The 24,007-nt window shown below is 49.8% G+C and overlaps 6 protein-coding genes across 6 annotated transcripts; 4 read left to right on the top strand and 2 right to left on the bottom strand.

Moving 5' to 3' along the window:
- Nucleotides 1-11,070: 11,070 nt before the first annotated feature.
- On the top strand, nucleotides 11,071-12,966 carry MYCTH_2307806 (uncharacterized protein). Its single transcript, XM_003664657.1, has 3 exons — nucleotides 11,071-11,396; nucleotides 11,483-12,211; nucleotides 12,306-12,966. Exons 1-3 carry the CDS (start codon nucleotides 11,175-11,177, stop codon nucleotides 12,840-12,842), a joined length of 1,488 nt encoding a protein of 495 aa, XP_003664705.1. The 5' UTR covers nucleotides 11,071-11,174; the 3' UTR covers nucleotides 12,843-12,966.
- Nucleotides 12,967-14,347: 1,381 nt separating this feature from the next.
- Nucleotides 14,348-15,610, top strand: MYCTH_2307804 (uncharacterized protein). Its single transcript, XM_003664656.1, has 2 exons — nucleotides 14,348-15,431; nucleotides 15,516-15,610. The coding sequence occupies exon 1, from the start codon at nucleotides 14,486-14,488 to the stop codon at nucleotides 15,275-15,277; it is 792 nt and encodes a 263-aa protein (XP_003664704.1). The 5' UTR covers nucleotides 14,348-14,485; the 3' UTR covers nucleotides 15,278-15,431; nucleotides 15,516-15,610.
- A 429-nt stretch (nucleotides 15,611-16,039) lies between these two features.
- On the bottom strand, nucleotides 16,040-18,127 carry MYCTH_2307803 (uncharacterized protein). The gene is made up of 5 exons (XM_003664655.1): nucleotides 17,820-18,127; nucleotides 17,506-17,738; nucleotides 17,212-17,422; nucleotides 16,641-17,119; nucleotides 16,040-16,539 (listed from the first exon to the last, which is right to left on the bottom strand). The coding sequence occupies exons 1-5, from the start codon at nucleotides 17,968-17,970 to the stop codon at nucleotides 16,261-16,263; spliced, it is 1,353 nt and encodes a 450-aa protein (XP_003664703.1). The 5' UTR covers nucleotides 17,971-18,127; the 3' UTR covers nucleotides 16,040-16,260.
- Nucleotides 18,128-19,404: 1,277 nt separating this feature from the next.
- On the bottom strand, nucleotides 19,405-19,943 carry MYCTH_2111641 (uncharacterized protein; the record flags this gene model as incomplete). The annotated part of the gene is made up of 3 exons (XM_003664654.1): nucleotides 19,405-19,449; nucleotides 19,504-19,561; nucleotides 19,591-19,943. The coding sequence occupies 3 exons, from the start codon at nucleotides 19,941-19,943 to the stop codon at nucleotides 19,405-19,407; spliced, it is 456 nt and encodes a 151-aa protein (XP_003664702.1).
- Nucleotides 19,944-20,583: 640 nt separating this feature from the next.
- Nucleotides 20,584-21,634, top strand: MYCTH_2307800 (uncharacterized protein). The gene has a single exon (XM_003664653.1). It carries the CDS (start codon nucleotides 20,708-20,710, stop codon nucleotides 21,533-21,535), a length of 828 nt encoding a protein of 275 aa, XP_003664701.1. The 5' UTR covers nucleotides 20,584-20,707; the 3' UTR covers nucleotides 21,536-21,634.
- Nucleotides 21,635-21,769: 135 nt separating this feature from the next.
- Nucleotides 21,770-23,911, top strand: MYCTH_2307799 (uncharacterized protein). Its single transcript, XM_003664652.1, has 2 exons — nucleotides 21,770-23,649; nucleotides 23,728-23,911. The coding sequence occupies exons 1-2, from the start codon at nucleotides 21,881-21,883 to the stop codon at nucleotides 23,795-23,797; spliced, it is 1,839 nt and encodes a 612-aa protein (XP_003664700.1). The 5' UTR covers nucleotides 21,770-21,880; the 3' UTR covers nucleotides 23,798-23,911.
- Nucleotides 23,912-24,007: the final 96 nt, after the last annotated feature.

The following is a 24,007-nucleotide window of genomic DNA, read 5'->3' as shown; positions in this document are numbered from 1 at the left end:
AGAAGATAAGTATGTTGTCGAGATAATATACTGCAAATTTGTCAAGAAAGGGTCGGATAGCTTGATCAATTAGGGCTTGGAACGTTGCCGGCACGTTTATAAGTCCAAATAGCATGACAAGGTACTCATAGTAGCCATAGGGTATCCTAAAGGCCGTTTTCCACTTGTCGCCTTCTTTAATCCGTATATAGTTATAGGCCGATGGCAAGTCAAGACACGTAAAATATTAGGCTCCTGCCAACTGATCTCAGAGCCATAAGATCAGCAATAACAGGTATCGGTTTTTCACGGTCTGTTCGTTAAGTTGCCAATAGTCGATATATAACCATAGCTTTCCGTCTTTCTTAGACACAAATAGGATTAGGTAGCCTACTAGCAATATCAACAGGCAGATATATCCTCTTCAAAGGTTCTCCTCCAAATATCGCTTAAGTTCTTCGTTCTATATCTAGCTCGTATAGTAAATCTTAAAGAACTTTAGTCTTACTCCTTCCTTGAGCTTAATCTCGTGATCCTATGGGCCGTGTTCTAGTAATCCTTCTAGATGCTTCGGTTCGAATGCTAGGTGTCCTTCGTATTCTTTCGGTACTTCCCTAGTCTTGTCTTGTCTCTCGGTTTTCTAATAGTATGCGAACTTGGTTCTATCTATAGCGATACTAGCGATTTCTCCTATCTCAACCTACTACTCCTATTACAGTGCTCCGCATTCGTCAACGGAGAGAACAGCTATCGGCGATTTAGCTCGTTCCTCCTATCGCGATATCGATGTCATTGTGCCGCCTCTTCTAGAGTCCGTAGTGGTCTGCCTGCCACTGTCCGTCTCTTACGGTAGATCTATAGGACATGCCTTTCTCTGAGCATCGTCCGTTCACGATCCTTGCGCGCTCCCCATCTCGCTAGTCGAATACGACTCCATTTAGGGTCACAGGTGGCCACCATTCTTCTAGCTAATGTCTAGGTCGTAATCTTCATACCATGGTAACCCTAATATCATGTCTTTATCGTTACCTATGTCTATAATGCTAAATACGACTGCTGTAGTCTTCCCTACCATAGTGATATCGATCGGTTCGGTCTCCTTATATACCTATTACGTCGGAAATGGCCCTTTGACTATGCTATGCTTCCGCTTTATTTTCTAGGGTATCTATAGCTAATTTACAAGTGTCGGCGAAATCAGATTCATCTCTGCTCCACTGTCTACTAGTACGAGTATTTCGTGCTGTTTCCATTGTGCTATTATCCACAGTCGCTTATCCTGCCGTCGTCGTCCAAAGATTGTAGCGATTTCCTATATTTCTGCTAGGAGGTCTTGGTATAGTGGTCTCTTACGCCAGTCCCTCCTATACTACGCTACCACTTACCACTACGCAGGCGTTAATAGTTTCCGGGCCCCTCGAAGGGCCCTGACCCGTTTCCTAGGTCAGTGCTGACTTCTCCGGTTGTTTGGCTAATAGCTACTTCGTCAATCATGCTCATTTCCGTAAGCCATTAGGTGCTTACGGCTTCCCACCATTGGGTCCGTTCCGCTTTCCGTCGTACGTGCCATAGCTTCGTCTGAAGCTCCCGAATTTGCAATTTCTTTTCTTCCGCGTAATAGAGGCAGTCGTTGCTCTAGTACGAGTCCTATATGTCTCGTCCCGTTCCGTAATGCCTAGGCCAGGCTCGTTTTAGAACTATTGTAATGCTTTCTAGATCGCGGGCTTTGATCTTCTAGAGCAATTCGGCCGCTCTGTTTCCTGCATCGTAGACCTATTCCATAGGGCACAAGCCTCCGTCCCTGTTTTCCTGTCGGGTCGGCCAGTGATTATTTTCGAATTTGTCGCGGAAGTGATATTAGCATTCGTATGCCATACACTAGAACCAGGGCACTTGCATATATGCCTTGTGTCGAGGGTATAGTCACGTAGTGTTGCCTAGAAGGTATTAGAACTCTTTCCTAAATCCTTCCTACTGTACATAGGCCATGGGTACTCTAATGCTAAGGTAGGAGTGTTTCTCCTAATAGCTTTCCCATATATACTTATCTTTTCTACGGTTCGCACGTATAAACTGGTACTTGGGGTTCTGTACGTCGTGGCTAAGTTGCTAATCGTCAAAGTGCTTGGTATAGCTGTCAGGCCTATCGTACGTTACAGGCTGTTCCCCTTTGATAGTTTCCACGATACGTCGGAGTTCCCTCATTTCGTCCCTCATTTTATCGCTCTACTAGGCGAGTCAAATCAAGTGCCCGTCCCATTCGCGTAGTTCCGTATTAAGCCGAAAAACTTCGTTATAGTACCATTCGATTCGTTCCTAGAGGAATAGGACATTAGGTCCGGGTCTTTCGATTCCTTAGGTGTCGGTTGTCTACGATCTATCCCGCCTCTACGTGACTGTAAAACCCTACTGCCTCAAGGCTAGGAGAATCGAAACTGGCGGTACATATTCTCCTGCCATGTCCTATTTGGCAAGACCTGTCTCTAGGTCCACAGTGACTAGTTCGGAGTACGGTGCTTGTTCGTCTTTACCGTTGCCGTCGTGTCCGAGACTATCCGTGTCACTGTCCTTGTCTTCGTAGCTCGTGGCCGCTACTTCGATGACGTCCTTGGTAGTTTTGTCGATAGTCGCAATTTCCTTCCCAGGGGCTGGTTTCCATTCTTTCTTTAGGCTCTAGCATTCTCGCTTATAGTGCCCTTTCTTTCTATAGTTATAGTAGGTAACATTAGACTTATCTTTGGTCGTCTTCTTCTAGTCCTGCTTCTACACTACGTCTATATCCATGGCTCCGGGGTATGTCCCGTATGAGGTACTGACGTACGCTCGCTTTTTCTTGTTATTGGCCTTAACCATGGTTCCGTTCATTCGACCTCGTTTCTGCTGCTCTCGTGCGTAGAGTCGATCATCGATCCTGATGGCCTGCGCGATATATTTATCTAGAGTCTTAGGCTGATCGTACTTATATAGCTCGTCCTTGACCTTTTCCTTTAGGCCATTGTAGAACAATTGCATTAACGCCTCATCATTAAGCTGAGACTTGAGTATATCCTGTCTGAACTATATAGTATAGGAGGCTACTGACTTGGTCTGTCGGAAATTGGCAAGTCTTTCTTACGTATAAATCTTCTCGTCTTTGTCGCTAAAAACTTTCCAAAGCTCTTCTTCGAAACGGTCGTAAGATCAGAAGACTGCCCGTATAAACGCGTCTCGATCGTCTTCGTCTTCCTGCGTGAGATAGTCATTCCATATGGGCTCGAACCATCTAAGTACCTTGCCCTTTAGTCTTATGGCTATATAGAGGACTTTGGCTTTGTCATCCGGAAACTTGTCATCATTAAGCCGGAAGTAAGATCGGAGGTTTGTCAGGAATCCTATAAGATCTTCCTTGGTTCCTCCATATTTGCCAGGTAGTTCGATCTTGATACGCTTTACTTTGGCGCCCTCGAGTGCCTCGATTTTGGCGTAGGCCTCGTTAACTAACTTCTACAAGTACTTTTCGCGGTTCTCGAGTTCCTTGATTCGAGCTTAAGCAGCCTTATCTCTCTGGTCCAACTCCTAGATCTGCTACTAGAGTTGACCAAGCTAAGCGAGCAGCTGTTCGGCCGTGACGTTGGTAGCTATGTCGATGTCGAGGTCGAAGTCACCTCCGTTCTGAACCATGATAGAACAAAGGGAGTGGTAACAACGTATGACGAACCTAACTTAGACTGCTTCTAAAAGGGTCTAGACGGAGGTAGGTGAAGCGGGGCAAGTAGGCAGGTTGTCTAAGGGATTTGGTGAAGCTAAAGGGTTTACAACAACACTTAGAGTTGTCTCTTACAGTAATCAGCGATACTCGGTATAAGTACTGTGATTGTGATTATTACCACTGGTAAACTTCCAGAGTCTACTATAACGAGTGACTATTTACATATATATATACTCCTCCTGATCGCTTATAACCTTCTTCGATCCTATCCTTGGATTGCCTTTCGTAGCTAGCTATCCTCTGCTATCTTTCCCCTTTTGGCGATTGTTCGCCCGTGATAGCCTGTACTCCCTAGCGATCCGTGTCAGCCTCGCTTTGTGCCCTTCTTGATTGGTGGCTCATTCAGCCTGCTGCACCCCACCGGGTCGCGGTATATGGTTGGCTCGTGACAGAGCTTTAGACGAAGCTATGGTACGTACGATGGAAAGCAGAACAGACCTAATGGTAGGAAGCCGTAAGCACTTAATGGCTTACGGAAATAAGCACGATTGACAAAGCTACTATTAGCCGAATAACTAAAGAGGTTAGCACTGACCTGGGAAATGGGTTAGGGCCCTTCGAGGGGCCTGGAAACTATTAACGCTTGTGTAGCAGCGAGTAGTAGCATAGTATAGGAGGAACTGGCGTAAGAGACTACTATATCGAGACCTCCCGGCAGAAATATAGGAAATCGCTGCAATCTTTAGACGATGACGGCAGGATAAGTGACTATAGATAATAGTGTAATAGAAATAGTATGAAATGCTCGTACTAGTAGATAGTGGAGTAGAGATGAACCTGATTTCGCTAACGCTTGTAAATCAGCTACAGATACCCTAGAGAATGAAGTAGAAGCATAGCATAGTCAAAGGGCTATTTCCGATATAATAGGTATATAGGGAGACCGAACCGATCGACATTACTATAGTAGGGAAGACTATAGCAGTTATATTTAGTATTATAGATATAGGTAACGATAAAGATATAATATTAGGGTTACTATAGTATAAAGATTATAACCTAGACATTAGCTAGAAGAATAGTAGCCACCTATAACCCCAAATGGAGTCGTATTTAACTAGCAAGATAGGGAGCACGCAAGGATTACAAGCAGACGATGCTTAGAGAAAGGCATATCCTATAGATCTACTACAAGAGACGGACAGTAGTAGGCAGACTACTACAGACTCTAGAAGAGGCGGTATAACGATATCGATATCGCGATAGGAGGAACGAGCTGAATCGCTAATAGCTATTCTCTCCGTTGACGAATGCAGAGTACTATAATAGGAGTAGTAGGTTAAGACAGGAGAAATCGCTAGTATTGCTATAGACAGAACCAAGTTCGTATACTATCAGAAAACCGAGAGACAAGACAAGACTAGGGAAGTACTAAGGGAATACAAAGGACACCTAGCATTCGAACCGAAGTATCTAGAAGGATTACCAGAATATAGCCTATAGGATTACGAGATCAAGCTTAAGGAAGGGGTACGACTAAAGTTCTTTAAGATTTACTATACGAGCTAGATATAGAACGAAGAACTTAAGCGATATTTAGAGGAGAACCTTCGAAGAGGATATATCTGCCTATCGACATCGCTAGCAGGCTACCTAATCCTATTTGTGCCTAAGAAAGACGGAAAGCTACGGTTATACGTTAACTATCAGTAACTTAACGAACAGACTATGAAAAATCGATACCTGTTACCACTAATCTTATAGCTCCGAGATCAGTTAGCAGGAGCCTAATATTTTATACGTCTTGACTTACTATCAGCCTATAACTATATATAGATTAAAGAAGGCAACGAGTAGAAAACGGCCTTTAGGATACCCTATAGCCACTATAAGTACCTCGTTATGCTATTCAGACTTACAAACGCGCTAGTAACGTTCTAAGCCCTAATTGATCAAGCTATCCGACCCTTTCTTAACAAATTTGCGGTATGTTATTTCGATAACATACTTATCTTCTCTAAGACGATAGACAAATACCAGAAGCACGTAGAAGTAGTGCTAGACGCACTACACGCGTATAAGCTATTAGTTAACAAGGAAAAGAGCGAATTCTATGTTAGGAAGATAGTCTTTTTGGGATATGAGATATCCCTAGGACAAATCCGGATAGAACCTTTAAAGGTTAAAGCTATTAAGAATTAGCTACAACTAACGTCAGTTATGGAAGTACGAAGCTTTATTAGATTTACGAACTTCTACCGAATGTTTATTAGGAACTTTAGAGCAATCGCACGACCTTTGCACGAACTTACCAAGAAGAATGCTAAATTCCAATGGGAAGAGCGACATAAGCAAGTATTTACGTAGATCTATAATACTATTACTAAAGATCTAGTACTAGTATTACTAGACCCTAAGAAGCTATTCGAGGTGGAAACGGACGCTTTAGACTACGCTATCGGAGGACAATTGGGACAACGAGACGAACAAGGGAAGCTATATCCTATAGCCTTCTTTTCAAAGAAGCTCGACGGACCACGTCTTAATTATCCGATTTACAACAAGGAACTACTTGCGATTATCGAAGCTTTTAAGGAATAGTAACTATATCTTAATAGTACGATTAAACTAATACAAGTATATATAGATTATAAGAACCTATAATACTTTATAACGATAAAGGAACTTAACGGACGACAAATACAATAGGTAGAATTCCTTACAGAATTTAACTTCGAGATCTACTATAAGAAGGGCAAAGAAAACGTACAAGCAGACATTTTAAGTTGACGAACGGATCACACGAAAGGACGAACAGGAACAATACTACCATTGTTCAAGGAACGAATAGACAGAACGCTATATTACGAAACGTAGATACCCGTAGAAGATGATCTACTTAACTCGTTCCTAGAATACTATATAATCTTTTAAGAAGAAAGGATCAACGAGGCATAGTATCAAGTAGCACCCGGACTAGTGGTACCTAACGGAGTGGAAGAGAAAGATGGGAAACTCTAGTACCGAGGCAAAGCGTATATCTACAACAAAGACTAATAGCTATAAATGATTTGAGAACTCTACAAGTCAAAACTCGGAGGATATAAGGGAGTTACGAAGACTGTCGTACAAGTCAAGAGATACTACGACTTTCTATAGTTAATGGCACGAGTTAAGGAAGTCATACAGAGCTACAATATCTGTAATCGAAGCAAAACGGTATAATATAAGCTGTATAGGCTACTTTAGCCACTGCTAATAGCTGATAAACTATAGAGTTTAGTTACAATGGACTTCATTACGAAGCTGCTAGAATCTAAGGATATGGCTATAGGAGTAATCTATGACAATATTCTTACTATAGTAGATCGCCTGACTAAATAGGTATACTTCTTTCCCTATAAGGAGTCCTAGATAGCTAAATAGCTGGCAGACGTAATCTATCGGCAAGTTACATTAGTATATGCTTGGCCGTAAGAATGGATCACCAATAGAGACACTAAGTTCGTATCGAAGTTCTGGCAAGCGTTAATACGACAATTAGGCATCAATAGCAAACTGTCAATAGCATATCACCTACAGACTAATAGACAAATAGAATGATTAAACCAAGTTATTAAGCAATACCTCCGCTCTTACATTAATTACTAGCAAGATGACTAGGTCATACTATTACCAATAGTATAACTTGCCTATAATACGATGCTAATAGAAACGACTAAAGTTATACCGTTCTTCGCGAACTACGAATATAAAGCAGACCTTAGGCAAGGACTAGAGGTTACAGTGCCGAGAGCAGCAGTCAAAGTAGAACAGATGTATATACTATATGAGAAGCTCAAAAAGGAACTCGAGTTTGTCAGGACCAGAATAAAAAACCACTATGACAAACATAGGCTCGAGGGACCTTGCCTAGAGAGGGGAGACAAAGTCTACCTAATTGCACGAAACCTGCGAACCAAATGACTAAGCACGAAGCTAGACTTTAAGAAGGTCAGACCTTTCGTTATCAAAGAACAAATTTCGACATCTAACTACTAACTATCGTTACCGTCATCTATATAACTATAGATAGATGTTTTTTATATTTCACTCTTCGAACTAGCACTAAAAAACGCTAAGGTTGCTACATATATCAAAGCAAAAGATAAGGAAGAAGAATAGGACATTAAAGAAATTCTAGATTTATATATTATTAATAGAGAATTATAGTATCTAGTTAAATAGCTTGATTTTGGACTAGAAGATAACTTATAGGAACTAGTTAAGAACCTAAATTGCCCTAAGAAACTAGAACAGTTCTACTGGTAGAATCCGGATCGACTAAAGGGAAACCTAGGATAGAACCAAAGACGACGCCCTAGTCGATAGCATTAGTGGCATCATTAATCTCTGACAAGGGTATAGCAGGCGCCTCTTGCCGCTCTTACCATTTAACCGCCTCTAACTTGTCTAAAGTCGACAGACCACGCGCTACTATATTGGCACCTTTCTTTACTAAAAACTCCTTCTGCTAATAAAGACGCCGGAGCCGTATAAGCTTTTTAGACAACTTATACTAGGCTTCTTTTAGATAGTATTAGGATTTATCTAGCTTAAGTTCGGCATGACGTTTAGCATCCTTAATATGATGCTGCTCCTAGAGAATACAATCTATTAGAAAGAATATTAAAAATTACACTTAAAAAAAAAAAAAAAAAGAGAGGGAGACAAGCTTATAGGAAGAAAGCAGGATGCTAGAGCTATTATAAGAACGATCTCAACGAATATAGGCCTTATAACGCTTTATACGTACGATCATTTTACAGACAAGGCCTTAAGACGCGTACCAAGAACAAGGCATAACGATAAAACCGTTCTTGGCGATGTTCTAAGCAAGGGAAGCATAGTAATATGTAGAATATGACTTCCGTTTCTCTACCAGCATTTTGTCAACATGGCAACCATAATATAGAAACAGGAAGAATGTAGTACTTATAAGCGAAGGGTATTAGCACTATTTAAAACGGCCTAAGAGGGCTTTCAGGTTAAAAGCCTTAAAGGAAGGGCATCGTGTTATAGATAAGTATATAGACGGCCTGACAGGCTGTAGCTAGGACGTAGGACATTCCGATAGCCAATCACTTAACAGACTAATCAGAAGATTATCACCGCCAAGACCAAGGTCTTCACTAGTGATAATAACATATCACCGTCGACGACGTAGAGTTATAGAGTGAAAGGAGAAATGGTACTAGTGATAACTATTAAAGAGGGACAGACAATTATATATATATAGCTAGCTAGTCACTTGTTATAGTAGACTCTAGGAGTTCACTAGTAGTAATAATCACAATCATAGTACTTATACTAAGCATTGCTAATTACTGTAAGAGACAACTCTAGTGTTGTTATGAACCCTTTGGCTTCACCGAATCCCTCAGACGACCTGCCTGCTTGTCCCGCTCAATCTACCTCCGTCTAGACCCTTTTAGAAGCAGTCTAAGTTGGGTTCGTTACATTCGATCTTAATATGGCTTGCTTTGGCGCTCTCGAGTACCTTGATTTTAGTATAGGCCTTATTAACTAATTTCTACAAGTACTTTTTGCTATTCTCGAGTTCCTTGATTCGAGCTTAAGTAGCCTTATCTCTTTAGTCTAACTCCTAGATTCGCTAATAGAGTTAACTAAGCTAAGTAAGCAGCTATTTGGCTATAACATTAGTAGCTATATCGATATTAAGGTCAAAGTTACCTTTGTTCTAAACTATAATAGAACAAAGGGAGTAGTAATAACATATAACAAACCTAACTTAGACTTCTTCTAAAAGGGTTTAGATAAAGGTAGATTAAGTAGGACAAGTAGGTAGGTTGTCTAAGGGATTTGGTAAAGTTAAAAGGTTTATAATAATACTAGAGTTATCTCTTATAGTAATTAGCAATACTTAATATAAGTACTATAATTATAATTATTACTATTAGTAAACTCTTAGAGTCTACCTAATAAGTGACTAGTTAGCTATATATATATAATTATCTATCCCTCTTTAATAGTTATTACTAGTACCATTTCTCCTTTTACTCCGTAATTCCGCGTTATTAATGGTAATATGTTATTATTACTAGTAAAGACCTTAGTCTTGGCGGTAATAATCTTCTGATTAGTCCGTCAAGTGATTAGCTGTCGGAATGTCCTGTGTCCTGGCTGCAGCCTGCCAGGCCGTCCATGTGCTTATCCGTGACACCCTACCTGTCGGGAGACAGGTGGTAGTTCTGAACTAATTAGTCAGCACTAACCACCGGGTAATAACTGGGCAGATAGAAAGAGATGGGTGTTACACCCTCGTTTTCCTTCAGACGCACGAAGGATCAGAAACCCGGCCTCCTCGCCGCCCTACCACCGTTTAGGGGATCGACGTGTCTATACTACTCCCGGGGTTACCTATTAGTAGTGTCTGTCGAATTAGCCAAGTCTCTCTCGTTATACACAGTACCAGTTCACCTATTTCGTTTCCATGGTGGCGAGAGCTACCAACAGCTGGCAGATGGGCAGATACCCATCCCCCTACTCCGTAAAGCATACTGTTTATCTTTGGTTGAGCGTTCTGTAGTGATGGTGGGGCCATTGCTATACACTAGGCCTACCGTTGCTCCTCGCTAAACCGTTAACGTGTTAGCGTGGAACCGGACGATAAAGAGACTAAAAAGAACAGTTGTGCAGCGGTCGCTCGGGATTGCGAAAAGGAAACAATCCGATTGATGGCATGGCTGCCATGATAGCATGGCTGCCAAGATGGTGCTGCCTGTGGACACCTGTTCATGGGGAATAACAGCGTCGCATGGCCTGCGAACCCAAGAACCAGGTCAGGGGCAACCAGTGTTTCAATGCTCCGGGCAGCTTTGAAAATAATAATAAACGTCCGCCGCGACTTCTGCGGCACCAACATAGTTAGCAGGTCTGTCTCGTCGAAATCCAAGCGTTTCCGTACACAAGTTGGATATGGACTCGATTAATTTTGCCACATTAGCGGGAATAGTTACGGGAATAGTTACGTACACTAGTAGGTCAACGGCCCGTAGTGTACGGATTACACGCGTACATATGTACATACCGTTATTCCTTCTTCGGAAGGCGATCTACACACGTTTTCCACGGGATCGCCATCCCGGTCAGCGGATCAGCGAACGAGACCAGTTTAACGAACGTTAGCCCCCGGGATATGTGGACCTATTAGTGGACTGTGGTAGTGTAAGGTCTCCTAGTGTACGGATTACATGTATAATGTAGCGTACACTACACTGGTATTCCGTACACTAGTGCCAACTCCTGAAGCTTGACTGCATCAGGAAAAGCGAGAGTCCTCTGACTGGACAAGAAGTCGTCTGCGTCTTTATTCGCGCTTGTATAACTAATTCCACGTAATCCCGACCCCGTCTCTGCCCTCGGAGACAGAATTGAAACAGACCAGACAGAAAAAGAAGCAAGATTGTCAGCGGCGCACGCTGCGAGAGCGCACATCGTACATAGAATGGACAAGCTATTCGGGCGCAAGCCGGCGGCATGCTGGGACCCAACCGACAAGGTGGTGCCGCTCCACTTCTTCGAGAATAGCCTGTTGGTGCAGGGGAACAACATGGCTGTGTCCCTGGTCTTCGACGATGTGCTGGATCCGGAGAAGCTACGCCAGTCTCTCGAGCGCCTGATCAAGCGAGACGGGTGGCAGAGGTTAGGAGGTCGCCTCAGGAAAAATGTAGGATCAAATCCGTCCCTGCCTGGTCGAAGAAAAGCGGGACCTAGCTAACCGCAGCATGAAATCCTGCCCGCCCCTTTCCATAGGCGTCCGGCAAGATTGAGTGGCACATCCCAACCAAGTTCACGGCCTCGAGGCCGGCACTCCGCTTCAGCCACGTCGACCATGGCATGCCGGCGGCATCACACCCGGCAGCGTCGCGCATCCCGACGCCTAGCGACCGGCCCGCCGTGGTCGGCGATCCGGACGACCTCGCCGACCTGGCGTGGGAGCCCGGCCACAGACCGGGCGGCATTAGCGACTATCTAGCCGCCGACATCCCCGTGCTGGGCCTGCGCGTCAACTCCTTCACCGACAAGACTGTCGCCGTGTTGCAGTGGCAGCACGTCGCCTTTGATGCGATCGGCATGCAGTACGTGGTGGAAAACTGGAGCCGTGTGCTCTGGGGCAGGGAGGACGAGATCCCGACGCCCTGCGGCCTGGATTCGGACCCCTTCGACGCGCTCGCCAAGGGCACGCGGCCCTCCGTGGAGCCGCATCTACTAACTGACAGCCGGGTCGGGCTGGGGGGCATGCTGAAGTGGGGGCTCAGTTACGGTGTTGATATGCTTGTGAGGGCGAAGGAGAACCGCATGGTCTGCGTGCCCGAGACATACTGGCGGCCGCAGCTGGAGAGGGCGCTGGCCGAGCTTCGCGCCGAGGCGACCGAAAAGGGTGAGGATGTCTCCAAGGTGTTCTTGACCGAGGGTGACATCCTGACCGCGTGGACACTGCGTTGCGTCGTCGCCCCGCTCCGCATGAACCCAGAACGGACGGTATGCCCCATGCCCCCTGCTAAACAGTTTCACTCAGTGGTCTCTAACGGGAAGGACTGTTTCTAATGCTGTTCTGTTCTGTTGATGTTCGCAGGTTGCCGCATCAATCGCCATGTCCCTCCGCAAGGCCTTCGAGGGCGATCTGATCCCCCCATCGGCCGAGCGGCCTTACGTCGGCAACGCCTTTGGCTGGGCCAACGTGCTCGTCCGCGCGGGCGACGTCACGTCCAAGCCGCTGAGCTGGCTCGCCCGCCAGGTCCGGCGCGCCATCAACGAGCAGGGCACGCGTGCCCAGCACGAGGCATATTATGCCATGGTACGCGAGTCCGGCATGGGGCTACCCATCGTCGTCATTGGCGACGGCGGCATGGCACAGGTCGGCTTCTCCAACTGGGACAAGGCCGGCCTGTTCCGCCTCGACTTCGCGCCCGCCCGCACCGTACCCAAGGACGGCGTGCCCTGTCTGCCGTCGTACGTGCAGGAGAACCACGGCCCGGTCAAGCCGGCGGACGGTTTCTTTGTGCTAGGCAAGGACAGCAAGGGCAACTACTGGACGTCCGCGTACAGGGTCAAGGGTCAGTGGGCCAAGTTCCAGGAGCAGCTGGATAAGGACTTTAAGGAGGGTATTTGAAATGGGGTATTGCAATGCAATCTGTGGCTTTGGCAGGTTACCTATCATTTAATAAGCACCCTAGATGGGCGAGAGATCGAATGCCACTATTAAAATATTATCGACCAGAGCGCCTTTGGCGTAGACAGATGACTCTCGTTTGATAAGGTAGAAATTATTTACTTTATTACTTTTGATAGATATTTAGTAGATAAGAATGAAATATATAATATATATAAATCCGGACCGTCCCCTGCCAGTCGGGCGCTCCTCCGCGGCGCCGGTCGCTGAGCCGATTGATCGTTGCTTGCGCGCCGAGCTGATTGATCGCGGCTCGCGCGCTCCTGTTCCTCATCGTGACCCTGCTCGTCGCCCTCATCGTGATTCCTCAGTCGCCGGCGATGTCGTACCCAACCGGGTGGACCTGGCAGGTCTGGGTGGGAGTCGTGGAACTCCCAGATGGCATCATCGCAACCCCGTAGATCAGTGGCCGGCTGCCATGTTGGCTCATCGTGGCCTTCCCATTTGACGAGGTATTGCCATCGCCCAATCCACAAACAGCCGCAAATACTGCTCGAGTTCTGCGTTAATTCGCTCGGTCTGACCGTTGGTCTGCGGGTGGAAAGCCGAGGAAGGTCGCAAAGTGATTCTAAGGCGCGCTGACGGAGGCCACCCACAATTGAACCCAGGATATTCAGCAGTTACCCTTAATAAGACACCATCCCTCGGCAAGTCAAGTTGCTGATTATCCCGAGACATCGGACGTTGCCATCCTCGGCTCCCTGGAACTCCCGCCAGCGTGCGCAAGGCTCGGCACTAGCCCGGACACGGAACCCACGAGCAGAGTAGTGGGGCCTGGCTCGGGAGACGACAGCTGGGGTTGGGCCGGTGACGGAAACAACCGATCGGAGCTTTTTGGCGGTTCGGGCTTGTCGTCTGGAGGCCGCTCGGCAACACAGTCGCCACCCGCGGATAACGGCGCCAGGGGCGTATTAATTAATTAACTGGCGGGATCAGAGAGGCCATGGCGGCGGCCTTCCCATTATCTGTCATCTTCGCCGTGCTACCTGCTGTCTTTGGATGATCTCTGATCGAGTGCATCGACCAGTCGCATAGATAATGATACTTGTTTGAACTTGGGAAACCGTGATCTTGCGGGTCAGTGGTTTGGTTTTTGGTGGTTTTGGTTGCCACAAAGGCAAAGAAATTGACGTAGAATTATATGTATGTTCAGTACAGACTCCTGCCCCGCAGGAACTGGAGACCGAGGAATCGAAACGGCATGCTTCTCCGGGCTTCGGTTTTTGTGGTCACAAAGTACTCCGTACTCCGTCAGGTGACACGCCTCTTGTATGTATTGTGTTTACCTTACTCCGTATCGGGGAGTGCGTCATCGTAGGTGAGAAATCCGGGTGACACGCTGCCCCACCTAAAACGCGAGCCCCGCCACAACACCGAGACGCGTCGTGTTGTGTGTCTAACACAGGGACAAAACATGTACCGAATACAAGTAGTGTATACCTCTCGCCGAAGTGTAGAATCTCTCTTGGCCTATCATTGCAAAGACTCCCACCTAACATCAAACATCCATCACATCTCTCGTAACCAACCACTCTCGCCTAATTAGTGTAACTCTCCGTCTAATTATAACATCCCTTGTGAGGATGAAGGCTGTTCCTTATCATCACCCCGTCTCCACCACCAGAGCCGTCTCGCACTCGCGGCTTCCCATGACCACGGTGCGCCCCTGCGCTGCCGAATCCGCCCGGGGTCAGCAGCGCCTTGTTGACACGGTGAACGAACGTCAAGCGCCCGCCACTCCTGCAACCCAGTCAAGCCGCACGGCGCAACGCCCACGGCGGAACTCGGGGCCCGGCAGGCATGGGGTGCCGGCCACCAAAATCAACAAGGCCAGCGGCTCTCGGAACCGGATCGGGCTCTGGCTTGAGAATATCGACCCGGCTCACGGACTGCCGCCTACGCTCCAGGCACTTTCGCCAGCGTCGTCCGAGACATGGACGCGACGGAGGTCGGCAAGCCTGAGCGTGCCCTCCTCTCTTGATGCGGCTCGGATGGCCAGGGACCCGCGTGCGCCCCGGATGCCGCTCGCCGACATCACCTCCCTCGTTCTCGCGGCCGAAAGTCCCTCGAGCTTCGGTAGCCGAAACCAATCCGACGCGCGGCCACAATCATCCAAGATGGAAATGGAACCGCAGTCACCGAAGCAAAGAAGGCCGTTCTCGGTCCCAGACCTCACCGGAGCCGTCGATATGCTGACCGCGAGCGAGGCAAGACACCTGCTCCTCATGTCAGCTCGGTCCGACACGTCGCTGGCCAACGCCATCAAGGAAATCGCCATCAGTCGCGCTTCGATCCGGTCGACCCAGGAGTTTGAGCAGAGCTATCTGGCAGACACCTTCATATGCGACGAGGATCGCATCCCAACCGAGCGCTGAATGCCCCAAGCGTCCTCTACTCTTCTTCTTTTCTTAGGCGCGAGAAGCTAGGTATCCTTCCGCTCCTGAAAGGAAGACGTAATTATCCAAACCGCAATCCCGATCCGAGGCTCTGATCCGTTCAATCAACCAGGAGTGCTTGAGGTCAACGATGGTAAGCAAGGACTATTATTATTGCTGGGTTTAATGAATGGGCTCTAGCCCGTGATCAACAAGAACCACACTGACACGGCAGTAGTACCCGCTGGGTCTGGCCTACATGGCAAGGCAACTAATAATAGGCTGGGAATACCCAAGAAAAAACATAGCAGCACGTCAAGTCCGCGTTAATAGTCCGGTCGGCCAGAGGCTCATGCATCATCTGAGCTATAGCCATACCACTATCCGTCTGGGAAATTGAACGGTGGTAAGAAAAAGGCGGCCCGCACAATGGGAGGATGTGGGATACGGGACACTTGGATAGTATCGGCAATCGTTGATTATCAGGTGCTATCTGAGTTGCATGTATGCAGGAGGAGGGGAGGGGGGATTAAAGCCTGAAGACATTGCATGCTCGTGAAACAGCATCCAACATAAACGCACTAGATTCTTAAAATGCTTGTTAACCACCCCTCGTGTCTCGGTACCTTAATTACTCGACGTGTTCCGGAAAGAGACATATCTCTGTTTTTCTTTGCGATCAATGAAGGCTGTCCCTGCTTCTCATGTGGAAAACAGATGTAATTAATAATTAATCAAAAAAAAAAAAAAAAAAACACTGTGTCGACCTGTAACATGGTCGAGTCATTTATCATCGACACATGAAGTGAGACACGTCCAGACGAATCCGTAATTGCATGACCACAAAACCATCCACCGGAATCGCTGGTATCAAACGAGCACGGTTCGTAAACAATACTAATTATCGATTCTACCCCGATATCGTGAATGGCCATGGGATGAGACAACTCTGCACATCGGCCGCCCCTCAATCTTCCCCCTTATCACAAAATGGTAAGCTCAGGGGTACCCTCGGCCCGAGGGAAGGAGAACTCGGTCTCGACAAAGACCTTCTGGATGTTGTCCTCCTTTGCGTCGAACTTGTAGTAGACTTTGTCAATGTCATCGAGCCGGAACCGGTGTGAGACCATCTGCGTCGGGTCGAGCTCGCCCCGTTGAATCTTGGCGAGCAATCCCTCCCAGTACTTCATGACGGGCGCTTGCCCGTTGCCGATCAGGCGGATGCCACGCTGCATCAGGGAGCCGATGTTGAAGTGATTGGTCTGTCAAAATCGAGAAAGGAAGTTTGGTCAGCGCATCGAGCCGTCTTTAATACCGCTTCGCCGCCCCCTTTTTCCCGGAGTGAGTGAAAAATGCGACTTACATATCCCACATAGACGCCAGTGACGCCGGCGCGGCCGTAATTCCTCACCGACTCGATCATCTCGTTGAGGATCTCGCTCGTGTCCGTCTCGGCGCCGAGCGACATCTCGAGCCAGTGCATCCACCCCTTTGCATACTCGCCCGCGGCGCATTCGATGGCCACATCCGGCCCACGCCCATCACACAGGTCCTTGAGCCTGCTGACGACCGTCTCCTTGTTGATCAGGCCGAAGCTGAGCTTCTTGTAGTCGAGCACCTCGAGCTTGTCTCTGTGCTCGGCCGGCCAGCGCTCCGAGATGGCCGACAGCCGCGGCTCCGTGTCGATGTAGATGACCTTGCTCGCGCCCTCGCCGAGGGCAAAGATGCCTGCCATCTGCCCGATGGGCCCGGCGCCAAAGATAGCCACCTGGTCGTTGGGGTAGACCGCCGTGTCCTTGACCGCGTTGTACGCCGTCGGAAGAACGTCGGAAAGGTAGAGGGCTGCTCCCGGGATGGTTAGCAACGAGCCAGCCGCATAATTAAAGCTAACGACCGTCGTCGACAGGAGGACGCGTGGGGAGACACCTAATTACCCTTCTCGTCGGGGACGCCATCCGGGATCTCCAGGAGGTTGGCATCCGCGATTGGCACCCTCACGTACTCGGCCTGACCGCCGGCAAATCCGCCAGTGAAGTGCGAGTAGCCAAAGAACCCGGCAGACTGGGAGCCGTACATGGCCTTCGCAGTCGTGTTCGAGTTGGTCTTCTCACACTGAGACGAGAGCTTTTGTTTGCAGTAGAAACACTGCCAGGGTGAAGTGGTTAATAATCAGCAGCAAGCGATGCAGCGGGCTGTTTTCTAAAAGATCGCTTTCAACTCTTAATTACCTCTCCGCATGTGATCTGAAAAGCGGCGACGTATCGCTTCCCGACCTTGACGTTCTTGACGCCCGGCCCTACTTGCTCGACGATGCCGCAGAACTCGTGCCCAAGGATGTCCCCCTTCTTCATCTGGATGACGGAACCGTGCAGCAAGTGCAGGTCGCTCCCGCATACCGTGGTACCGGTGACCTTGATGATCGCGTCGCCGTCCTCGATAATACGGGGTTTGGCCACTTCAACTGTTGAAGAGCAAGTCTTGTTAGACTAACAACCATAAACTCGCGTATAATTACTATTAATTATGTTGGGGAGCGACATACCAACTTCGACCTTTTGCTTGCCCTGCCAAACGAGAGCCTTCATCTTCTCATTCGGGTTTCCCAATGTCTCGTAGTTGGACACATCCTGCTTGATCTCCTCCTTCTGGTGGCCAACGGCCTGCTCGGCGGCATACGCTGCCTGCGACGCCATCGTTTCTATGATTGCGCCTTGAATTGCCGCGTCTCTGGCTTGGTGGGAATTAATCCTCGTTTTATGTTTTGCTGGCCGAGAGTGTCAAAGGGCTCGCGTAGATCGGGTCTCCGAAGTTGTATTAGTGCTCTCAAATTCTTCGAGGAGGGCAATGAACCCTCCCCTTTTGTGAGCACCTTGCCCCTAAGAAAAACATGGCTTAAACTTCAATCTCATCACGTCAGGGTGCTACTCTGAATCCTTGCCATTGGTGGGGCTACCAGAGCAGTACCAGGCATGGGAATAGCTATGACGGCCTCGACTCGTCATCACGGGATTCGGTGTTGTTGTGGCCGATGCTCAGGGATCAATGACGTCGGCGAATGGCTGTTTTCTTCCCGCCCGAACGCGTTGCGCGCTTACAGGTACGGAGTATTAAATAGTTATTATTACTGATACGCGACAAACTTTTCTCTGAACCTCCGCCGGGTGGAGCAAAGGCACGTAAATGTCATTTCGCCAGATTAAAACCGGTTCGAGTGTTAGAGGTATATATAGGCAGTATTAATTAAACCATTCAAGCGCTCGTCAGATTCCAAAGGAACTACTCAAATATGTGACTGGAAGTAACTCAACCGTCATTTCCTGGCTACGACAAGAACAAAGAATAGAACGGGAACCCACAACGGCTCCCGATGCGAACCATCGCTGTCCATTTTTACAGAGTGGTTAGCCATAATAAATCTGCCCTTTTGATATTATCTCAACACTTGGTCGTAGGGACCGGACCACATAGGATTCTGTCCCTCGCAGAACGATCATCTGAGCCCTCATATTGCATCGCCAGCCGCTTGGGATGACGCTTGTTAGTCCTCAATCCACCATATGCTGAAAGAGATGCACTCACAAGGCATCTGCTCGATGATCCTCTGCACCGTGGTCTCATATCCTGCAGGGTCATGATATTGCCAAATGGCCGGCGCCATGTGCAGGCCTTGCAAAGCCCAATATTAACCCTAAGTCTCAAAGATAGATCTTTTGTTGCTGAAACCTGAGGAAAGAGTTAGAAGTTTAAGTTTGTGGGCCACGGTAGGTACCTATGCACGACACAACGGAAGCAGTTCATGTTTTGGAAAGCGCAACGAACTGTGGAACAGGAAGTGTCGTTGTCCGTTTCCTTATCACCCAGGCTTGCTCACTGAACTTTCAGCTGCAGTGTGGATCAATGATTCTGGATCCGAGCATGGATTATGGGAGGATTTGTGTCCGGGAAGCAGCGACCGTAAGAAACTTCGGAGCCCTGCTTACTTGTTTTCTCTAACCAGCACTGCACTTCAAACACTTGGGCGTCAGAAAAAGAATATAGTTCCCGAATATTGGATCGGAAACCAACTTATGTACGGCTCATTTAACAACAATCTTGTTTGGTACTCATGAAATGCTTCCTAAATACCTTTACATGTTGAAGTTTCTGAAGGATAAGTGGCCTCTCGCCCGCCTCTGCTCACCCACGTTGTACACTGTAAGTGTATGGCTACCTTAGGTTGCACTCACTGCCTTGCCTTGCGTGTCCCGGCGCTCGCTGTCATTCTGGGGCCCGATCTCAGGCCGGCTATCTCGGCCCGTTTCTGCTTTACGTACTGCCTGTGGCGTTGTTCCCGCGCGTCGCGTCGCTGCTTCCAATTATTGTAACTGCCACCAGGCTGATATACTCTGGGAAAACTTGCGTACTCGGCATCAATCCATGGTTGCCCGTACTTGCGCCCGGGCGGGGCGTCGTCGTTCGCTTTCTGTAGCTCAACATCGACCTGTTGGCTGGGACGTTCCAGCCTTGACCGGCGGAACCAGAGCACGCCGGCGCCAACAAGAAATATAATCACGCATCCGAGCACTGTTAGGCCAACTGCCAGTTCCGAAAGCGGGATATTTCTCCTACTTAGCGCCACGGTCGTACTCGGCACTGGCAGCTCTTTCTTAGCTCCTGTTCCGCCCATGATTGGGGAGGATTAGAGCAATCGGAAATAGGATAGAGAGACACTTTGGGCAGAATTAAACCCGAGTCAAACCAGCCGGGAATTGCTGAGCGTGGTAGACCAGCAAGGGGCATTCGGTAAGAAACGACAATAGCTCGAACCCAAGGTACCCGAGATTGGTATTAATTATATAACGTGCCCTTCTCAGACAAATACAATCGAGATGAGTCATGGTCAAAGAATTGAAACTACCTTAATGCTGTAGTACAGATGGGGTGTTGAAGAAAGACAAAGGCCGTGGATAACGAGTCTTTTCTGCGTGCCAAGTCAAAGCTTCGGCACTTAATTAATGTCGTTGTTCTTGCGAGTGCGGAAGAACAGTGGCATTGTGTTGCCCTTCAAGTTCCCAAAGACCCGACAGGAACAACCTATTGATTAATGCTAACTGCTTTGCGACAAAAGGGAGTTCGGCCGGTCGCTACTGCCTCCAAGTCGGGCACCAAGAGCTGGATTGCAATTTCCCCCGCGATCCTGCGGGTCAATTAATATGCAATGGACCCTTCCTTCTGAAAAAGGATATGAGGTTACATGATAGCGATTTGTATTTATTTGCGGCACGGAAACAAAACACTGAGGCGCGCGCCGGAACTGAGCTTAATTACATTTGCGAAACACTCGACAGAGGAGTTTTTCCTCGGGGAGAACCACGTACTCCCTTCACCGAGTGTTGAAATTGACAAGCAAACAATCACAATTAATTAATTATATAAGCAAAGCACATCACGATGTCGAGGCTTGCGTTTTTACAGGGCATGCTCCTGGCGCCGGTAGCAGCCCAGTCGACGGGACTTGTGACGCTCTTCCTGCCCGATTCCGAACCTCTGTCGCTCGACGCCTCGGCGGTCGGGGTCAGCACCGTCGGCAGGGACCCGGTCACGACGTGGAAGGTGGCCTGCCCGACCGGGGCCTCGCCGGAGGACGAGGCGTGCCGGGCGGCCGGCATCTATCCGGCCCAGGTGTACCACACGCAAGGGTCGGTCTGGGGCGGCACGACGACGTACTCGGCGGACGACAGCACGACCACGTGGGTGTGCACCCTGGGCGGCTCCAACCCCACGCTCTCGGGCGAGTGCACCAAGACGATCGTGAGGGGGCGCTCGACGCGCTCCGAGACGGCCACCTACGACAACTGCTATGTGGCCGCCCACCAGCGGCCCATCATGGTGACGGCCGGGCTAGACAAGATCAGTTACTACCAGACGACCATCGAGGCCAGCGACTATGTGTCGATGCGAAGCAGCCAGCTCTCCGAGGATGGGTGTCCGTCGAGCAAGGCGATCATCTGGGAAGGGGCGGTTACGTCTTCCAGCACGATTACGGGCAGCGCGGGTCACGGCACGGCGCACGCGACGGCCTCCTCGACTTTGACCGGCGGATCTGGGACTGCGCCGACCGCCCCTGCTACTGTGCCGACGCAGACAGGCACCAGCTCGGGTTCGGCACCGGCGTCTACGACTTCTCCGAACGGAGCAGGGACGGGCGGGCAGGTTCATCCAATGGCAGCTCTTTCACTTGGAATGGGAGTGATATTGATTGCTGGTCTGGTTTTCTAGAATGTGTCGGGCTGTATGTTCATCGTACGTGTTCTGGGGATGGGATGCATCCTTGCATGTCTCCCGTTCGCAATGAAAGCAAAGTCGTTCTAGTTAGGTATTTGCTGTATCGCGCACTGCAGCACAGCCTGCCAAAGTTGGAGGCATTGGCGTGCTCTTTCAGTGGATAAGGGGTACCTAACTTCAGCGCCACGTGGCGACCCACACTCCCAAACGGAAACACATCACAGCTCTCGGTTCCCTGGGAGAACCCAGGCTCCAGGAGACCTCGCCGAGCTATCTCAATTGGCGCCAACATTCTTTTTTGTTCCCTTATCACCTCCTGCCGCGTTTGAGTTGGGGCCGATGGCGGCGACAGAGAAAACGGGCAGCAGCAGCACGCGAGCGCTGCGAGGCGCGTCCCTGCTGATCGTGCTGCAAGTGGTCTCGCGCGCCATCACTTTTGTGGCCAACCAGGTGCTGCTGCGATTTCTGACTGCCCAGCTTCTGGGGGTGTCGACGCAGCTCGAAGTCTACTACCTGTCCGTCATCTTCTTTGCCCGGGAGAGCCTGAGGGTTGCCATCCAGAGACAGGACCTGACAGGCCTCCCGGACAAGAAGGACAACAAACAGAATGGCCATGTCAACCAATCTGCCCAGGCCGTAGTCAACCTGGGCTATCTCGCCCTTGCCCTGGGCGTTCCGCTCGCATTTCTCTTTGGGTGGCTCTATCTCGACTCTCTGAGCGCAAGCACCCTGCTATCCGCGCCCAACTTGGTCGTTTCCCTCTACATCTACGCCGTCGCCGCTGTCCTGGAGCTCGCCTCGGAACCCGCCTTCGTCGTGATGCAGACTCGACTGCAGTTCGGCACTCGTGCAGCTGGCGAATCGGTTGCCACGTTTCTGCGCTGCATAGTCACGCTCGGAACAGCAGCCTGGGGAGCCGGTCGCGATCTGGGCGTCCTGCCGTTTGCCCTGGGCCAGTTGAGCTACGGGCTTGGGCTGCTCGCAGTCTACACCTGGCACGGGGCCGCGCTGGCAAGGAGGGAAGGCTTCTCCCTTCTTCCTCTCCGCATCACCGCTCCTTATAGCACGACAGCACCACCTCAACAACCATCGGGCAAATCCGTCTTCGTCCTCTCCTACTTCTACCGCCCTACCCTGCAGCTCGCCTCCAGCATGATGGCCCAGAGCGTGGTGAAGCACATACTCACCCAGGGTGACACGTTCCTCGTCAGCATCTTGTCCACGCCCACGGCCCAGGGGGTGTATGCCCTCGCCAACAACTACGGCGGCCTTGTCGCCCGCCTGGTCTTCCAGCCCATCGAGGAAAGCAGTCGCAGCTACTTCAGCCGCCTTCTCGCCCCTTCCGATGCTGCTGCTGCCGCTGCTGCCGCTGCCGCCGCCGCCGCCACAGAAGCGTCCCCAGCAAGACAGTCTTCTCCGGAAGCCAGATCGAAACCCCAATCCGAGACCGAGACCGAGCCAGCAGCGGAAGCAGCGGAAGCAGCAGCAGCAGCACGGGGGGCAGTCTCTCGGGCCAAAACAGCTCTCCAGTCCCTCCTCAAATCCTACCTCCTCCTCTCCCTCGTCGTCACGGCCCTCGGCCCGACCGCCGCCGGCCCCCTGCTCTCCCTCGTCGCCGGCCGCCGCTGGGCCGGCTCCGGCGCGGGCGCCTGCCTGGCCGCCTACGCGTGGTACGTCCCGCTGCTGGCCATCAACGGCGTGGCCGAGGCCTTTGTGGCCTCGGTCGCGACCGAGGCCGAGGTCCACCGGCAGAGCGCATGGATGGCCGCCTTCTCAGTCGCCTTCGCCGCCGCCGGCTTCGTCTTCCTGCGGCTACTGGGCTGGGGCGCCGTGGGGCTGGTCGTTGCCAACGGCATCAACATGGCCTGCCGCATCGCCTGGTGTGCCGTTTTCATAAGCCGATATTTCGCCGCGAAGGGGCACCGCTTCGACCTGCTCGACGTCATGCCCTCGCCCGCGTCCGTGCTGGCGGGCGCGGTTGCCTCTCAGGTCGTCCGGAAGCTCGTTCGCTCGGCAGCATCAGAGGAGGAGGTCCCACTTGGCGTGAAGGAGGCCGTGATGGACCTGGTCAGAGTCGCCTCGGTTGCCCTGCCGTTTGTTCTTGTCGTGTAAGTTTTTCTTTTCTTCGTGTTTTCTTTTCCGGACCCTCTTACGATGAGACGTTGAATGCTAACAACGCGAAACAGTGCCGTGTCCGAACGGCGGTTCTTGTACGGCGTGTTCCAGGCTCTTCGGGGAACCCGAGGGGCTCCATGAGAAGAAGTGTATGTATTGTACATGGAATCCCTTGAACTCGCAGGGATTTCAGAGGCATAAACTCAGTTCACGAAAATGATCACGTTCCACAAAAGCTGTACCCAACACTTACATGCATTCCTCCACACTTAATCCCTTGCGATTATCTCTCAATTCCGCAATTCCGTGAGGGCTCGACTTACCCGTCACGGTGAATCCGTTATTGAGTTC

The sequence above is a fragment of the Thermothelomyces thermophilus genome, chromosome 4, assembly GCF_000226095.1.
Source record: "Thermothelomyces thermophilus ATCC 42464 chromosome 4, complete sequence".
NCBI classification, from domain to species: Eukaryota; Fungi; Ascomycota; class Sordariomycetes; order Sordariales; family Chaetomiaceae; genus Thermothelomyces; species Thermothelomyces thermophilus.
This window is presented reverse-complemented; position numbering and strand designations above follow the sequence as displayed.

What these genes read in the sequence shown, in the direction of transcription:
- MYCTH_2307799 (XM_003664652.1), top strand. Translation starts at nt 21,881, where the DNA reads ATGGCGGCGACAGAGAAAACGGGCAGCAGCAGCACGCGAGCGCTGCGA. An exon ending in CTGCCGTTTGTTCTTGTCGT is followed by an intron (nt 23,650 to 23,727) that starts GTAAGTTTTTCT and finishes AACGCGAAACAG; the next exon opens with TGCCGTGTCCGAACGGCGGT.
- MYCTH_2307804 (XM_003664656.1), top strand. Translation starts at nt 14,486, where the DNA reads ATGAAGGCTGTTCCTTATCATCACCCCGTCTCCACCACCAGAGCCGTC.
- MYCTH_2307800 (XM_003664653.1), top strand. Translation starts at nt 20,708, where the DNA reads ATGTCGAGGCTTGCGTTTTTACAGGGCATGCTCCTGGCGCCGGTAGCA.
- MYCTH_2307806 (XM_003664657.1), top strand. Translation starts at nt 11,175, where the DNA reads ATGGACAAGCTATTCGGGCGCAAGCCGGCGGCATGCTGGGACCCAACC. An exon ending in GAGGTCGCCTCAGGAAAAAT is followed by an intron (nt 11,397 to 11,482) that starts GTAGGATCAAAT and finishes CCCTTTCCATAG; the next exon opens with GCGTCCGGCAAGATTGAGTG. An exon ending in GCATGAACCCAGAACGGACG is followed by an intron (nt 12,212 to 12,305) that starts GTATGCCCCATG and finishes TGATGTTCGCAG; the next exon opens with GTTGCCGCATCAATCGCCAT.
- MYCTH_2307803 (XM_003664655.1), bottom strand. Translation starts at nt 17,970, where the DNA reads ATGGCGTCGCAGGCAGCGTATGCCGCCGAGCAGGCCGTTGGCCACCAG. An exon ending in TGGCGTCCCCGACGAGAAGG is followed by an intron (nt 17,120 to 17,211) that starts GTAATTAGGTGT and finishes TCCCGGGAGCAG; the next exon opens with CCCTCTACCTTTCCGACGTT. An exon ending in CTGGCGTCTATGTGGGATAT is followed by an intron (nt 16,540 to 16,640) that starts GTAAGTCGCATT and finishes CGATTTTGACAG; the next exon opens with ACCAATCACTTCAACATCGG.